Source organism: Pecten maximus, chromosome 7, assembly GCF_902652985.1.
Source record: "Pecten maximus chromosome 7, xPecMax1.1, whole genome shotgun sequence".
Taxonomy (NCBI): domain Eukaryota; kingdom Metazoa; phylum Mollusca; class Bivalvia; order Pectinida; family Pectinidae; genus Pecten; species Pecten maximus.
The window spans coordinates 30,571,693-30,589,951 of record NC_047021.1 but is presented as its reverse complement, the minus strand read 5'-3'; the positions used below and the strand labels follow the sequence as shown (position 1 = coordinate 30,589,951).

Here is an 18,259-nt window from a genome sequence, read left to right as displayed (position 1 = left end):
TCCACAAACCTATATATATTGTTTGCATGTGTTTATTTCATAGATTCATTATGTAAAGAGACAAGAAAACAATACCAACTTTAGAGGAACTGAGTGAAAAACAATATACGAGTAATAAAAATGAAATTGTACCATACGGCATTTCGTCTTTCCATGACTTGTCATTGATGCTATAGGCAAAAAGTGTGGAAATGGAGAGGGGGGTTATGAAAATAGTTGCCCCCCCCCCCCCCCCCTTTTTTTTTATCGATTTCAGTTAGAATTACGGTTTCTTGTTCGTGTCGATATTATCTGTTTTTCCTGTTCACAGAAAGGATGTTCAACTACCATAAAAATGGTCCGCAACACAAGTTTGGAGGTAAGATATGTAATATTTATATTGAATCATATTAATTGGAAACTCGAAACTAATATGTATTTTAAAACATTGCCAAAGGGTGCATTTTTTAACATCAAAATCTTGAATTGAAACTAACATATCGGTTACCGGGGAAAGTCTGTTGAAATAACTGAACTACATAAGTATTCTATATATTGAATTTTTCCGTAAACTTTTAAACAAATTAATTGTTTTCTTTATGTTTTTCATTTTACAGATTAGTTCCCATTTGTAAATATTGCGAAAGTTGCATGGGAAAAGAAACAGGTAAGCAAACAAAATATAGGCATTTTAAATATAAAAATATATCGATTCCTGAAAACTGATTCATTTTTATCCATGAAAACTTCAAAAGGATTCTCTATCATATTACAAACAGTTGATTTTCTGATCAGCGACAATTGAGAAGCAGTCATTTGTCACTAATTAGAACAGCACCTGTCTATAAATATAGGTAAGTTTTAAAATCCTTTGATAACTTAAGTTATGTTTACGCTATGTTCCCGACGGCCAGGACAATCCGGTTTTCCCAGAAACGCTATTGGTCGTGGGGTTTTGGCAAATTTTCTTTCCTTGTTCGAGTTTTATTTGTTGTGGCGTTTTATCATGGTCTATCACGTCACCTGTGGGGGATAGCAAGGGGCTTAGTCTCGGAGGGTCAAAGCCACACTACGGTTCGGCCTACGGTCTATCACGGATTCCAGTACGTCTCTCCAGGCCCGTCACGTTGTGATGTGTCCCTCAAGCGTCTCACGTTCTGTCAAGGCTTTCTACGGATGAAACTTAGATGCCTGGCAACTTTTATGAGGAGCACTTATGTGCTCTAAAAATAGAAGGTATCTCAAGCAAAAGAAAGCATTGTAGATTTTAAGGAGACAACATCATTAATGTCCAAGATAAATATTATTTCTTTACTTGTTTGCAAATTGCTGCTGTGTGGAAAGTAAGCAGCAGTTAAGGAGATGAAAGGCCAAAGTGCCCCAGGTGGAAATACATGAAGCTCCCCTTTGGTCCCTTATCATGGCTATAGAAGGGTATGCTTCGGAGCTCTGTTGTGTCAGTCTGTAGAAGGACGTAATGCGTCGGACCAAGTCATTAAACGCGACGAAACGGCTACCATGTACTCTATCTAGCCGTTGAAATAATCACAAAACGTGGCAAAAATGAGCAGCTACCGTGAATGTGGTAAAACGTGATAAAACGTGAAAAGATTGTGAAATGCCTGGGAGTACAATGTTTCCCATCCCACCTCTACAGACCGCCTTAACCTTTTGCTGTTGTCTTTTTCGCATTATCACGTTTTGTCGTGTTCATTCCGTTTTACTACGACCTGCTGAGTTTCTCATCTACACTTTGACTGCCGTAGAAACTATGACAGTTAAAACTGGCCCAGCATCCATGTTCATGTACACGGCCTGTCACATGTGTCCTTATTGTCCGTCGGTAACATAGTGTAAACCTTATTTTAAAAGTTGTATAGGAATTCAAACTACTGTATTAAAAAACTTTGCAACTGAAAAGTATGATATACCGGACAGTCGTCATGTTTCTATTTTTTTCTTGATTAACATCTATCATTTGTTCGTTGACATTTTTCAGTTTTGTCTTTCCAGGCTACATAACTTACAGAAATGACAATAAAATTCACCCTCTTGAAATAGTTCCCGTCAAAGCAAAGCCTCCTCCCGTCGAGAAACCACACATACCTCTCCTTCTGGTCATGGCTGGCGTTGTCACTTGTGTTACCTTGATAGCTTTCTTCATCATTCTAAAGATAGCATGTCGAAATTACAGAACCAGGATAGGAGAAAGAGGTATTACAAATGCAGGTGTATGATATGAAAAAAAAAAATGAATATCTGGTATATTTTCATTTGTATTCAGCTCAAAAACCTTTCAACAAAGTGAATTAAGATTTGTCATATGATGAAGAGTTTTTTTCATAACGAGATATTTATGAAGAACTTATTTACAGAAAATAATGATAGACGTAACCTAAGTGATGGATATTGAAATTAAAATTATTGTAAAAAAAAAAAAAAAAAAATCTCGTATCTATATTTTTATTTTTAATTTATCTGCAGATCATCGCCAACAATCGTTACTAAGAAACTATGACGGCGGTACAGGTAAGGAATATTTAAGATATATAACATATGAGTCATATGATTCTGAGTGTTCCAATGACAGTTTATCTTTATCAAAAGAACGAATTAAGTACCCCTTTATTTGCAATCAATACAGTTTAGTCTCTGAAACCCAGATAGTTCACTGTCCGATAAGGGTCGCTAAACCCCCGTTAAACTTATTTAAAATTAAGAGTAATCCCTAATGGCGAAACCTCTTAAACACTGGAAAGAGTCATAAGTCATATTGCCATTTAAGGTAATGTAAAACTATTGTGACCGATATGCTCATTATGGCTGATATGGCACTTTACATTAAAATACTGACTGTGTTAGTTTTTGCTGATGTGCCCCGTTAAAACATTGACGACTTACATTACCTTTCGAAATACTGATTGGAGTAGTTGTTGCTGATATTATAACCTGTCAAAAGTCAACACGCTGGCGGGGGGCAGTACTCAGTAGTACTTGACAACATGACTTCTCAAAACACTGAAATGAAGAATGGTCTTGCATAAATAAAACAATATATTTCGGTTCATAGGTCAACGTGTTCCATATTTTTCTTATGTATGATGTAAGCATGTATTATAAAGGTTTTAGGCATCACATATATATAGGATATTTAATTGTTTCCCGTTGAATATGACATACATTGTATATTTCACGAGTTTGACAGAATATCGATAATTTCACGATTGCAAAGCACGAGTGAAAAATATCGATACTCTATCATATAAGTGAAATATATGTTAGATTCAACGGGGAACCATTCAAGTAACTGCTCGTCGCTGCAGTAAAGATAGATTTTATTAGTTTGATAAATATCTGTATTTCACTGGCAAAAATGCACATGTTTCTTTATTTGTTTCAGGTGATTCCATACAGATATCAGAACCTAGCTCTACAGAATCCTCCCTCACAGAAACGGACGTTCAATCTCATCAAATCCGGCAACATTCCATGAACATTGGAGTTTTCTACCCTCATTTCCCGAAAGAGTTTAACTTGAACGAAAGTCCTTTGGATACACGTGTTCAACGTATGATTAAAATCCTTAAATCTCTGCAAGCGTTAGACGTGAAATATTTGAAACCGGATTTTATCAATTGTTTTGACGAAATAGATATAATAACCAGTTCTCCAAAGATAATCATTGTCCTATGCGATAGATTGAACGAACTGCTGTTCAACAAAACAGAATGTGTACACGGTGAAAATACGACTGAAGCGAGTTGGAGGCAAATTGAAAGTAATCTTTTGAAAACAATACGTACTCGTTATTATGAAGGTTCTGGAAATAACCCTTCTTTATATTTTGTAAATTTTAAAGATATTAAACAACAGAGTAATGTTCTGACTGCGGTTCGGGAGAAGTTTACCAGTCAATCATATAGGATATACAGTATTGGCTCTCTGGATGAGGGGGACGACCACTTAAAGGAACTTATGGATTCAATATTATTTGACATCATAAGCAACACCGAAGAACGTAGAAGACGAATAGATATGATATTAAGTAAACAAAATGGGAATTCCAACTATGAATAGAAAGTTGTTATGAATATTAACATTCTCGTGGTGGTCATCATTGATATTTTTATGATTGTGAAATATTAACAAATATTATATTGGTTATGCTACAAGTTGGCCTGTAGTCCTATGAAAACAATACCATGATTATTGACCAATTGGCGTGCAATTTTGCTTTTCAATAAAGAGCATGAGGCGCATTTATTGTACACCCCAACAGGGCCTTGCCACTGGCGGTATAGTATAGAGCAATGGAGTGGAATTATAATATTGGGCAAATAACACTAGTACTATAGATGTACCGAAGTGTAAGTCAAACAGCGCTGTTATTAATGTACTGTCTTTATTTAAGCAATGAACAGTGATCTTAATATTGTTATAGTCGATATGGCAGCAAACTACATGTAGGGCAAATGCCATGGGAACCGTTAAGGGTTCCCATGTTATTTACCCACCATTCATCTTGCTGCCATTCCCACCATACATCTTGCTGCCATTCCCACCATACATCTTGCTGCCATTCCCACCATACATCTTGCTGCCATTCCCACCATACATCTTGCTGCCATTCCCACCATACATCTTGCTGCCATTCCCACCATACATCTTGCTGCCATTCTCACCATACATCTTGCTGCCATTCCCACCATACACCTTGCTGCTATGTCCACCATACATCTTGCTGCCATTCCCACCATACATCTTGCTGCCATTCCCACCATACATCTTGCTGCCATTCCCACCATACATCTTGCTGCCATTCCCACCATACATCTTGCTGTCATTCCCACCATACATCTTGCTGCCATTCCCACCATACATCTTGCTGTCATTCCCACCATACATCTTGCTGCCATTCCCACCATACATCTTGCTGCCATTCCCACCATACACCTTGCTGCCATTCCCACCATACATCTTGCTGTCATTCCCACCATACACCTTGCTGCGATGTCCACCATACATCTTGCTGCCATTCCCACCATACATCTTGCTGCCATTCCCACCATACATCTTGCTGTCATTCCCACCATACACCTTGCTGCCATTCCCACCATACATCTTGCTGTCATTCCCACCATACACCTTGCTGCGATGTCCACCATACATCTTGCTGCCATTCCCACCATACATCTTGCTGTCATTCCCACCATACATCTTGCTGCCATTCCCACCATACATCTTGCTGTCATTCCCACCATACATCTTGCTGTCATTCCCACCATACATCTTGCTGCCATTCCCACCATACATCTTGCTGCCATTCCCCCATACATCTTGCTGCCATTCCCACCATACATCTTGCTGTCATTCCCACCATACATCTTGCTGCCATTCCCACCATACATCTTGCTGCCATTCCCACCATACATCTTGCTGCCATTCCCACCATACATCTTGCTGCCATTCCCACCATACATCTTGCTGCCATTCCCACCATACATCTTGCTGCCATTCCCACCATACATCTTGCTGCTATTCCCACCATACATCTTGCTGCCATTCCCACCATACATCTTGCTGCCATTCTCACCATACATCTATCTGCCATTCCCACCATACATCTTGCTGCCATTCCCACCATACACCTTGCTGCTATGTCCACCATACATCTTGCTGCCATTCCCACCATACATCTTGCTGCCATTCTCACCATACATCTTGCTGCCATTCCCACCATACACCTTGCTGCTATGTCCACCATACATCTTGCTGCCATTCCCACCATACATCTTGCTGCCATTCCCACCATACATCTTGCTGCCATTCTCACCATACATCTTGCTGCCATTCCCACCATACACCTTGCTGCTATGTCCACCATACATCTTGCTGCCATTCCCACCATACATCTTGCTGTCATTCCCACCATACATCTTGCTGTCATTCCCACCATACATCTTGCTGCCATTCCCACTATACATCTTGCTGCCATTCTCACCATACATCTTGCTGCCATTCTCACCATACATCTTGCTGCCATTCCCACCATACATCTTGCTGTCATTCCCACCATACATCTTGCTGCCATTCTCACCATACACCTTGCTGCTATGTCCACCATACATCTTGCTGCCATTCTCACCATACATCTTGCTGCCATTCTCACCATACATCTTGCTGCCATTCCCACCATACATCTTGCTGTCAGTTATGGTGGCAATGGTGACTCTAAGCGTGGTATTAATGGGAAACTGTAGAGCAAATGTAAATATGTTATAATAACATTGGAATATTGTTTCTAATACATGTATCGTTAATTATCTTTCATTATTTGTTGGCTCAGATATTTATTTATATGCTATGAATTATTTTATAAACTCACAAAATAAATTATGAAAGTTGTATCTATTTGGACTTATATACCAACAAACAACCTTGACCGGTAATTTATATTGATGAAAAATTCTGTCTTTCCTTTTTTTCTCCTTTTTACTCAGGATTGCATCTTTTATAATTTTTGGTACCATATATCTACATTATTTTTATCATTTTTAGTTTCTCTCTTATTTTTTTAACAAAAATCATATGGTTTCAAAAGGCGTTTTAGCAACCGTTAGTAAGTCTACGTGCCAGTCGATATCTTTCAAATTACTTGATGCAATACATAACAGTTTGATGCCCTTAGCACCGAGCCGTTTTATCATAGTACATTCATCGTTATAATTAATCCTTTTTTTTCTTATCAAATTCCTATATCTTCACTCAACAGAATTCAATTTTTGACAAAAAGGTGTGCATTGCTGTGTCAAAATGAGGTTTTTAATAAAACTGTATCTTTCATATACTCTTACTCTTCGTTATGTTTTTTTCTAAATCTGTTATCCTAATCCTAAAGCGGTGAGTATTATCGATTACTCTGTTGGGCATGCTTTCATAGTACAATATAACTAATTGTGTTTGGTAGGTAAGAAGACATAATAGTCCTTAACAACATGGAGGAACTTATTCAAAAATCCATCATGATTAGCAAAAGTAAAAACAATGAAAATAGTTTAGCCTGACAATGCCCATGGCATCGTACATTTTGGGGACAGAAAATCAACAGGACGTGAATGTTTACTTTTTTCATTTATGTGAGATGAGAGATTAAAATTCAATGACAAATGAGTTCTGAATTAATGACGAAACATGGATAAAAAAAGTGAAAAATAGAGAATGATAGAATATCAACACAAGAGAGGTGCAGGTTGATGTCCAAAGGAAAGTTATATATTGTAATTACATGTATGTGATCAAGGTTTTGTGACAATTGTCACTATGCCTCTTATTCTAGTGTTGGAGATCTAGATGTCGTGGCGTCTCAAATTTTGTTTTTCACCCAAATGTCAAGTTATCATACAATGTATGATATAACAACCCCTATGAGGGAATGCATGTTTATGCTTTATATTATCAATAAATGGTAAAATTTGATAACATTTATAAATTGATAATACAATAGGATCCCCAGTCTCTCAGATGAAATGTGTATGAATGTGACATTATATAATAAAAGCACGAGATCAGATTCCAATGTTTTGTATAGTCGAGTTAGGCGAGCTCAGGATTAGCATTATTTTGTGTTATATGTGATCCACATAGCAGCGTTTTATCTATTTGACTGAAAAAACGCTGTCATTCGTGAAATCATAATATCGTGATGTCTTTTCTACTTTAAATGGCTAGATATGACTGTTGATATGTAGTGTATAAGCATGTACATGTTCAAACGATACATATTATTCAGGCTTCCTTTGTGTTCTTTCTGTACATGAGTGATGTCCTTCAACACAGAACTATTTGTTTCATCATGGTCAATATTTCTAATATTATGGAGGGAGGCAATATCAAAGGCAAATGCAGCATAAAATTAGCTTTCAATATATCTGCAAGATGAGAAGTCGGAATGGTTTTAGATAATTTCTTAATATGATGTCAGCTGCACTGATGTTATCATGATAGAGGCAATTGCTAAAGTTGTGTATTTAGTTGAATTGTGTGTCTTAAATATTTACTTCAAGAAACTTATCACAATTTAGGAATACAGAACGAGTATGTATATTAGAGTTTATATCAGTCAATATATCATCATATTGTTATGTAACAGCTTTTAAATCAGCAAATTCCTGAATGAGGAGGCCATATTAAGGGAGTGTGTCCTAGATGTGTTAAGTCATAGTTGAAGTACAGTGTATATTGAGTTATTAATAAAGATATCAATTTACCGAGAACATAGATATTGTTTGTATATGGATCCAAAATCCTTTCTTTAATCTTTATTTGATACTATATCAAAACTTCTCTGTTATGTGGTACACACATTACACCCCGAAAAGGTAAGGCAGCAGAGGTTAAGGGTTGAGGAAGGAAATACATCAAATAAGTATTACATAGAAATGTTATGTCAGCCTATACCCATTTTCTATCCAGAATCAATTAAAATAAGCTATTAATTTTCTTGGCAATTTTTCCATATAGTACTTCAAACATTGTTATATTTAAAGGAAGAACCATAATTTGCAAACTTGGTGCTGATGATGATACTTATTTTACGATATCTTTGTTCAGATGTGAACAGTAATGGAATGTACAAATATGAAAGGAATATTATATTAGTTAATCTACTGAACAGAAGAATGCTGACTACATCTCAACTATGCCAATGATATATGATCAACATTGGTAGGAACTGTAAATTTACGGCTTTTACCAGCGTTGATAATGTATTGTTGTTGTTATTTTTCTTAATCCAGTATGAAAAGTTAAATGTAGTATCGAATATATTTGAACGAGACAACAGAAATGGGTAATTCTGACATTTAACAAATTATTTTACTATTTTATTGATTTGTGTATAGTGTATGCATAAAATAAATATGACCCGAATGTATATGACTCTACACGAGTTATAGCTTTAACTCCACATGGGATTGTCAACTACAGGTATACCGTTATATCTACCATGTTCTCGACACAGGTAGACACTTAAATGTTCCGATGATTGTGTTTGGTTTGTTTTATTTATAGAATCCAAGGTTGAATGAGCATACATACGTCAGAGAACTTTATTTCGAAGATTAAATATCCCGTGGTGCATTGTTCGCCTACAATAGACCTAGCGAAACGAGTCATTATATATATTGATATAAGCTTTTATAGACTGTTGTGGTGTATTGGCACTGAATGTGTGTATATATTGTGCATGGTTCAGTTTTGGAGACATGTAGTTTGTGATATAGTGAATCGATAGGTACGCATCTGCCAAGGTAAGAAGAGAAGTTTTATTGCCAATACTTTATGTAAATCGTATTCTAATTTAAGGCGACGAATATGTGCAGATGTCAAGTCCATTATTTGTGTACGAATTATTAATGGTCACTTTAACACAGTTGTTTACAATATATTCGGAAAAGACGCCATCTTTGTTTTTGCAATCTAGTGGTAGAATATGTTTGCTCGAAGACAAAAATTCAATAATGGGGTCAGTTTGTCCCTGTCTTTATATCTTATGATGACGTCATAGTCCGTGTCTGTCTCTGTGTGTATATGTATCTATCGAACTTCATTATCGAGTTAAATCAAGTAAGTAGTGCATGTAAAATTTAAAAAAATTGCAATTTCAAACTAAAAACTATGTTTTTGTGCTTTACTTACAAGATTAAGAGTAAGTGCAAGAGTAATAAGTAAGTCCCCCTAATAAATTTGTTTATATCTAGTATACCTGCATGTCATCGTTCTATAGTTTGTATATATCTTATGGAGGAGAAAAGTTCAACAAATATTATATGCCACTTTCTTAGCTTTTTAGCTTTGCTTTATCTGCTCATTGCATTTGCAACGTTTCACACGCGCATTGAAGATATATAATGTCTGTTTCCTGAGAACGAATGTAAAACCGTATAACGCATATTCATAATTAAATCAGAGAAAAGGGACACATAGACTATATACTAAAACGTTAAACCAGACGACAACATTTTAAACTTCAGCCTTTACGTAATGTATGAAAACTTAATCAATTGCTGAAGTATTTCTCTATTATTCACATAGGGTTTCAATGGCCACACCAACAGTTTTCACACACCGAGTCGGAACAATAATAGTAGACCAAAGGGAACATATTATTCATCCATGTATTGATGGCATTTTATTGTAAGAAATTGTGACGTGATAAGTCACGCAGTGTTCACATGGGTATTTGTCAATATAATGAACTTATTGGTATAACCTGTACATTTGTATATCCAGCTTTAGTGCACATTGTCTGATCTTTCAGCACCTGATTACCGGCCATGGCTGTAGTATGGAGCTTCTGGTTCGTGACATTGTCTTGTATTTTAGTCGGAACTGTCAATTCTTCTAATAGTAAGTAAATAGATCATAAAATGTATTGATAATTAACACGTCTTTATTTTTTATATTTGATCTTTTGTTTACCTCTTCGAATATCACGTACACACTTTTGTGACATGAAAGTTGGTAAATGACCGACGAAATATTTTCGCATAAGCATCATTTTTTTTGGTGTTGAGAAAACATTATGGTTTTCTATATTTAGCTAAGAAATTGTAACACTTTTGAGTCTAATTCTTTCCACGTGTAAACGGTAGGATTTCTTATGGATATTCTCATGTTGAGAACTTCCTATTACCTTATCTTACCTTACCTACCCTTTCAGTGCGCCTAGTCTAAATTTCGTTTCCTATTGTTATTGTGTTCGATAAAACGAATTTCCACCTTCATGAAAAAAGTTACTCGTTTTATCATAAACATCTTTTGAAACCTTTGGTAAATAAAGCATAGGATATCATTGTGATAAATGACTTCTACAGTTGGACAGACCAGTCTGTATTTTCTGTATATTTACAGGTAATGTAACTGTCATTGAGTTCTGCAGTTGTTGGTCAGTTCAGTCTACAGCTGTCCAGGGTGATTCCTGTACTGTGGTATTAGATTTTGGGAACTGCTGGTTGGCCAGCAATGCCACCCCGACTCCTGGAGTGGACGTCATCTCCAATGCTGATCTCGTCAAGTTCGGGCTGACTGTTGACAATTCTGTATCACAAGAATTGAACTGCACAGTGGACGTAAGTGTCACATAGCAAATCCTGGTGTAGCAAGTTTTAGAAATAACGTTTTGGTACCTTATTATCCTTAAAAGAAAATTGGACAGATCGAAATCGGTCTAAAAATGTGCAATATAGAGATGGATATCGACAAATACCACAATTCAGTTCATTTTACAAAAAAAAAATTGATAAAGTATTTTTGATTATGTTTTTAAGTAAGACTTGAATCTGTACGCATATACTTTCTTTAAACCAACAGAATATTTGCAGTTTGGCTTTCGGAATAAGCACACTTGCAGCTGGCAAAAGGTACACTGTAACGGTAAGTATGACAAAATTATATACACGTGCTGTGTCTAGTGCTAGACGTGCCAATTAATCTATATCGCGTGTTTCATGACTTACGAAGACGTTCCTAAACAGCCACTATAATTTTGGCCCTTAATGACACTGATTTTCGATGGACCATAAAAGCCATGTTCTAGTCCCAAAGATTCAAAGATTTGTTGTTTTTTTCTTTCCAGATACAACCCCAGTGCGATACATGTAATATATGCAATGGCAAGGTTACAGGTAGGTACAGTAAACATGTAGATAGGTACTCAATAGATTTTTGTAAGTTCATATAAAGCTATTTCACTGTTTAACAATATATCACTGTAAGACAAAACAACACTTGGAGTCAATTTATTACTGTAAGACAACACTGTAAAACAACACAACAATTTAAAACAACACAGCACTATAAAACAAAACAACACTGTTAGACAAAACAACACTGTAAGACAAAACAACACTGTTAGACAAAACAACACTGTAAGTCAATTTATCACTGTAAGACAACACTGTAAAACAACACAACACTGTAAGAAAAAACAACACTGTAAGAAAAAACAACGTTAAGACAACACATCACAGTATGACAGTTCACCACTGCAAGACAAAGTATCACTCGAACAGCGTAATATATCTTTAATGGATCGGCTATGGTACAAAAGATTGCACATAACATATATAATTTTTGTAGCATCTCTAGAAATGAGTTAATTAATATATAAATAACTGCATTATACAGCCGTCTCTTCCTTCTAGGGCTCGCTAGTAATGCTAATCGATAAAGTTGCCCAGAAGGGTGTCAAAAAATCCAAAATCGCCTGTCGTTAAAATTTAGAAGGGGATTTGCGTTAGCCTCGTTATTTCATCAATGTGGTATTGGGGGTAATATAATAACTGATTCACCATGAAGTTGAGTCCTCATTCTTGTTTTTGTTTTCAGATTAAAATAAACCATAGTGTAAAGAAAGTTGAATTTATCGACATTGTTCTTTTGTAGAGTTTTCCAAAGCGATCCCAACCACCACTGAACCCCCCTCAACAACAAAGAGATACAAGCCACTACCACACAAGTATCTGTTCCCTACCTTACTTATTGGGGCTATCGTCTGCGTCATCACCGCCTTTATCTTTGTCATCAGGCGCTGGCGACAACGAATCCATCATGGTATGACGTCACTTCCGCTTTACTCGTATAGTTATAATGTTGTGATATTTTGTAATGAAAATGTAGTACTTCATATATCAAGATCGATGACATTATGAATCTATTAGAAATATTAACGTATCATATCTTTGTCTTGTGTATTTATATTTTTAAGGTATTGTATCGTATGTTCAACTAATTGTCTACTTGTTGTGGTCTTTCACACACTTATATAACTCATGTTGCAGTTTACGCTTTATTATTAATACACTGTATATGCTTTATGACGTTGTTTTGTTTTACGTTTTGAGACATTTTAAGTCCTTTGTACATGCAGTTTTGTTATTCAAGCAGTATTCATGAGATTGAATAAAGTTTTGTCGATCAACAGTTCTTAAAAAGAATCGACCCACAAGAATTTTCGTTTACAAGATTAAACAGCTAGACTACCTTTGAAATTGACCTCGAGTAAACGTTCATATTGGAATTTAAATGTAACCAGATGCAAGCATACAATCGATAAGAATACAATTTGGGCGACAGATAAATAGAATGTCGTCCGTTAGGGCTAGTATAATCGACTGTATATGTATTAGAATCTGGTTACAATTCAATGCTAAAATAGTATTCCATATATAAACACAAAAAAAGATAATACATACTATTTAATATGTATTGCATACCATTACAGGGTAGATTTTGTTTGCATACTCGTATTTTTTTTCTAAACAATCTTTTTATGGTTGAAGGGTTCTATTTTAAACGAATTCTGCGGAAAGATGAAAAAACATAAATGGCAGTACTATCTTTTTATATGCTGTTTTGTGTATTTATAAGCTTCCTGGCTGTAGTTACTACTAACACCCTATGTACGCACCGTTTACAGAATATAAAGACACCTACTTATATGAACCAGGCACAGACGTTGTGTGGAGTAACCCAGCATGTGGTTAGTACTAACAAACCCCTCTGTAGTGTGAACAAACCAAATGCTAGTTGATAGTGCTAGTTTTCAGGGAGTGGGAAGATGTGCTTTTTGTTAGATAGGACGGTTTGAAGTTGTTCTTGTCAAAAACAGTATTGTAAAAAAAAAAAAGCATTGGTATTGGATGGACCATTGTTCGTGCTACCAGTATTGGTGGTAAAATTGGATAGACAGTTATAAATGGAGAGTTGTCATAAAAATCACAGTTGTTCGTGTGGAAAGACGCTTACTCTTCAGGAACACAATTCCACAGTGTCTTCATGCAAATCTTGTTTGTATTAAGCTGTCATTTTATCGGGGTGGAGTTGACGTTACATCGCTATTTTCTGTTTGTTTGTTTGTTTGTTTGTTTGTTTTTTGTTTTTGTTTGTTTTTTGTTTTGTTATATTAAATGGGTAGATGTTTAAGTTTCACATATTGTTCTCAGCCATTAACAGTTTGAGTTGTTTGTACCAAAAAGGACAGTGATTTGTGTTAAATGTGCAGCGGTTGTACTAAATAGATAAACAAAAAAAGAGAGATGTATTTCAATGTGGCAAATGGTCACAAAGGGTTTTACTGCAAAATGAGTGTCTAAACAAATGTAAATTTGTCACAGCGATAGGATAGCCGTACATGACAGCTAGTTGGTGATATCCTAATGATTGAGTCGTGGACGAATCCTGGATTAGATATCTGTGTCATATCAACATGTAGCTAACCTAAGTTCGTTGTGTGTATCCTTCCAGAAGCGACAGCTACTCAACAGTCCAACGGAGTCCGTAGCTGTCATGTCATTTTATTAGACATGGAGGTACATTTAGTTGTTGTATGGTTAAGTATGGCATGAACAATCGACTGAATATATGTTATATCGATATTATATCAATAAGGTTTCCTTCAGTGGGTATTTATTGAAAATCAAGTGGACATGGTGGGTTAAGTGAATTGTATATCTCGGTTAGTGTGAAGAAGTAATTAATCCAGATATTCGGTTAGGGATTCTGATACAGCTAACATAGCTTGTTTGTTTCAGTTCAGTGTGTCATAGATATTTATAGGATTCAGGATGGTTTACAGCATTATGTCAGCACGCTTCTGTTCACAAAACACTCTGTGTCACTATTAACATGCTTACTACTAATGAAAATCAATCAACTGGATCAATCAATAATCAAACTAGTTTGTAACAATTACAGAACATGGCGTTATTAGAAAAGTTAAAAATCCTAAAATGGCTCACAATCAGACCTGATTGACAATTTGGATGTTTGTAGTGGTTGTTATCAGCTTTTTGTATACTAAGCTGTTCATTTGATTAATGAGAAAACCAAAACTGCTTTTGAGATTAATTAAATTCATGATAAAAATTGAATATATACAAAAAAATGTGTAATGAAATAAAACTTTACTGAAGAATGCTTTGAATTAGTATCTATATAACTTCAATATAATTATTCCGTTGTTTTTGTAAAGTAATGTATTCCAGTTGGTATTGGGAAACTTTTCATAACCAATAAATACGATTTGTTTTATCTCAAAAAGCAACGGGATATCTTTTTATTACTTTTACCTGAAGAAATATGAAATAGATAAAGATACACGTTGTCATGTGAAATCAATTACATTATCAGACATATTAAAATAGTATCATGTTTATCCTTTGAATGAATAACTAACAAATACTAACAGTACTAATAATATATATGATGTATTGCATATTTTATTCAAAGACAACATATGTAAAAATAGCACGTGCACACGTCACATGTTACCGTGTAACATTCCATTTCGAGATGTTATAAGTCACATGAAACCTGGCCCCAGTTTCATCAATGTTCTTTAACTTAAGGAAATTCCTGAACTTAAATTTTCCATAGGAAAGCGTCACAGAATTTAATAAGAGTTCTTTCATAAGATTTTCCCCTTAAATCTAATAATGCATTCCTATTGAAAAAATAAGTTAAGGAATATCACGTTGACGAAACCGGGGCTTAAGATCACTTCATATTTTTTAGCTCGTAAGGAGCGTGCAGCTGTTGCAGCTAGCTTTGCAAACCTCCAGTCAGAGACTGACAACAACAATGGAAGGGGAGACAACCCTAGTCCTCCTCCCCGGTATGGTACAACTGAGCAGTACAATGGTGGCGCTCATTATCTCACCATCAACGAGAAACACGGGATAGTGAACGACGGCTTTGATTACAAGAACTGGTTAGTAGTTTTGTAGATTTAGATATTTTAGTGGTAATCATTTTAACGCTGGTCAAATTCACGGCGCTGAATTGTGATTGGCTATTGGCAGTTCCTACATGTATATTGCTGTCTGTGGAGAATATCGTGTGTGCATAATTGTTAAATTTTGATAATGTGCTTCTGAGTGCGCTAAAATAATTGTTATAGAGTATTAATTGATATGATCATAAAGTTGTCTCAGTCGATTCATATAGTTGTATATATTGATGTAAAATGATGAATATTATTAACAGTATTGATCCAAAACGAAGTCTTAAAACATTATATTTTTGGTATTCACTGTAATTTTCCTAGCACCAACACTGTTGATACCTGGCTGTATTCGCTGTAATTTTAACGATATATGTCTTTGACATTTTTCTTCTAATAACACGCATGAACAGGTCCACTAGGTAGGTCCTAACAGCACAATGCCCCCCCCCCCCCCCTTTTTTTTTTTTATATATAAGTTGGTTTCTATATTCTGTTTTTTCAGATATTTTTGTGAAGTCTGCATAATGTGCCAAAGAAAGCAACGAACGGAAGATGTATATTACCAGACTAGTGCCCGGATGGTGTTAGACCAAACTGTGATTGGATGAATTAAGGAGCATGGCGACATTGTTCTGGACCATGGACATAGATTCTTAATCTAATACTTTACCAACAGGACAATGCTGAAATAGGAGAACGTTGTTTCTTGTAGAACTAGTTTTGTTGTTGTTTTCTTTACGGAAAATTTGCTTTTAACGCGAGTCATCAAACAATATTTTACATACTGACATCAAAACGTATAACTCATACAATGGCAAAATACTGATTTAATTTCAATGTCTCGAAAGTAGTATTCCTGGTAAAATGATGTCAAACCGTTTTCAAAATATGTAACCTCCTGAAAGTGTTAACGAAGAAAATCAAATAATGTTTTTGTTTCATTTGCTGTTTCACTTCGTTGTGCTTAAAACCAATGTCTATAAATCCAATGAAAATGGCAATTTTGATAGCTGAACTCATTAATTTAATTCAAAACAGGCTTTATGTCATTATTTCATGATTTTTTTTTATCGTCATTGTTGGTGTTGCCCGAGTCATTTGATTTGTAGTAATTGAGAATTTGTCCGATTGTATGTCGCATTCTGATCTATCAGAGTTACCTCCCTTTGTTTTTTCTCCGTCCAATGATAGGCTAATCAAAATGACAACTGACGGTTAGACGAAAACAAATGGAAATCCATGTTCTATACCCTATCCATTCCTTACTTTCTATTGTATGTGTGAACAATCGATATTTCCTATTCATACGATGATACGTATCAGAGTGATTAGAAGATAGATATTGAGGTATTTTGGTGGCGTCTTCAGCATGTTTATAAAACCCTTATCAAATACTCAGGTTTCTTGTCTTCTCTATAGAATACCTCCGTGTGTGTACTATTCTAAATAATTAGATTTGATCCACGCAACAAATATTCGCCTTTGCGAGTTTGGAATTTATCTTAAACTTAAGCAATTTTGAATCTAAGGAAAGATTCTAAATAAAGACTTCCCACTTAAATCCAAAAATATTATCCGATGGAAAATTTTCGAAAACTAATTTTCTTCGGTTAAGAACATTAATGAAATTGGTGGGAGGATAAATGCAAAAGTTTTATGTGTGACAATGTATGTGCTCATCAAGTATGTTATTCATTCCATCTTTATGTAAGTACATGTTATTGATATAACTTCCGTTTCTATGTAAGTAAACATGTTATTGATGTAACTTCCGTTTCTATGTAAGAACACATATTATTGATGTAACTTCCGTTTCTATGTAAGAACATATATTATTGATGTAACTTCCGTCTCTATGTAAAACATATTATAGATGTAACTTCCGTCTCTATGTAAGAACATATTATTGATGTAACTTCCGTTTCTATGTAAGAACACATATTATTGATGTAACTTCCGTTTCTATGTAAGAACATATTATTGATGTAACTTCCGTCTCTATGTTAGTACACATATTATTGATGTAACTTCCGTCTCTATGTAAAACATATTATAGATGTAACTTCCATCTCTATGTTAGTACACATATTATTGATGTAACTTCCGTTTCCATGTTAGTATATACTTGTCATTGATGTAACTTCCGTCTCTATGTAAGTAAACATGTTATTGATGGACACGCTGTCTCGATGTAGTAGTCATGGCAAATGCATGTGTGATATTATTTTGTTACCTTAAAACATAAAACATCTCCAAATACATTTTGTTAATAAAATATTTCAAAAAGAAAATGCATCTCTGTTATAAATTCATGTCTACGTGTTCATCATAAACATAACACATTGTACAAAACGAACTTTGGAGATTTAGACATGTCATTGAACAAGCTGAATTAAAGTAGAGTTACATTGTAGCAATGAGTAGATGGTCAATCCGAACTATAACGGAGAAAGATGCCGTAAGTGGCGACTAATTATGGCACATGCAGGTCGTGGA

At 35.2% G+C, this 18,259-nt stretch overlaps 2 protein-coding genes across 4 annotated transcripts; both read left to right on the top strand.

Moving 5' to 3' along the window:
* Positions 1-289: 289 nt before the first annotated feature.
* On the top strand, positions 290-4,808 carry LOC117330549. The gene is made up of 5 exons (XM_033888942.1): positions 290-358; positions 597-646; positions 1,993-2,193; positions 2,464-2,508; positions 3,380-4,808. Exons 2-5 carry the CDS (start codon positions 631-633, stop codon positions 4,054-4,056), a joined length of 939 nt encoding a protein of 312 aa, XP_033744833.1. The 5' UTR covers positions 290-358; positions 597-630; the 3' UTR covers positions 4,057-4,808.
* A 4,347-nt stretch (positions 4,809-9,155) lies between these two features.
* Positions 9,156-18,054, top strand: LOC117330548. 3 transcript variants are annotated; one of them, XM_033888938.1, is made up of 8 exons: positions 9,156-9,287; positions 10,298-10,386; positions 10,891-11,108; positions 11,350-11,412; positions 11,615-11,663; positions 12,424-12,591; positions 15,553-15,748; positions 16,266-18,054. In XM_033888938.1, coding segments are annotated over exons 2-8 (768 nt in total). In that variant the 5' UTR covers positions 9,156-9,287; positions 10,298-10,313; the 3' UTR covers positions 16,267-18,054. The 3 variants fall into 3 exon arrangements, with proteins under 3 accessions (XP_033744829.1, XP_033744830.1, XP_033744832.1); XM_033888939.1 differs by having other exon boundaries at positions 9,239-9,271; XM_033888941.1 differs by lacking the exon at positions 9,156-9,287 and adding an exon at positions 9,324-9,603.
* The last annotated feature ends 205 nt before the right edge of the window (positions 18,055-18,259 follow it).

What these genes read in the sequence shown, in the direction of transcription:
- LOC117330549 (XM_033888942.1), top strand. An exon ending in AACCAGGATAGGAGAAAGAG is followed by an intron (nt 2,194 to 2,463) that starts GTATTACAAATG and finishes ATTTATCTGCAG; the next exon opens with ATCATCGCCAACAATCGTTA. An exon ending in AAACTATGACGGCGGTACAG is followed by an intron (nt 2,509 to 3,379) that starts GTAAGGAATATT and finishes TATTTGTTTCAG; the next exon opens with GTGATTCCATACAGATATCA.
- LOC117330548 (XM_033888938.1), top strand. Translation starts at nt 10,314, where the DNA reads ATGGCTGTAGTATGGAGCTTCTGGTTCGTGACATTGTCTTGTATTTTA. An exon ending in AATTGAACTGCACAGTGGAC is followed by an intron (nt 11,109 to 11,349) that starts GTAAGTGTCACA and finishes TTAAACCAACAG; the next exon opens with AATATTTGCAGTTTGGCTTT. An exon ending in ATGCAATGGCAAGGTTACAG is followed by an intron (nt 11,664 to 12,423) that starts GTAGGTACAGTA and finishes GTTCTTTTGTAG; the next exon opens with AGTTTTCCAAAGCGATCCCA.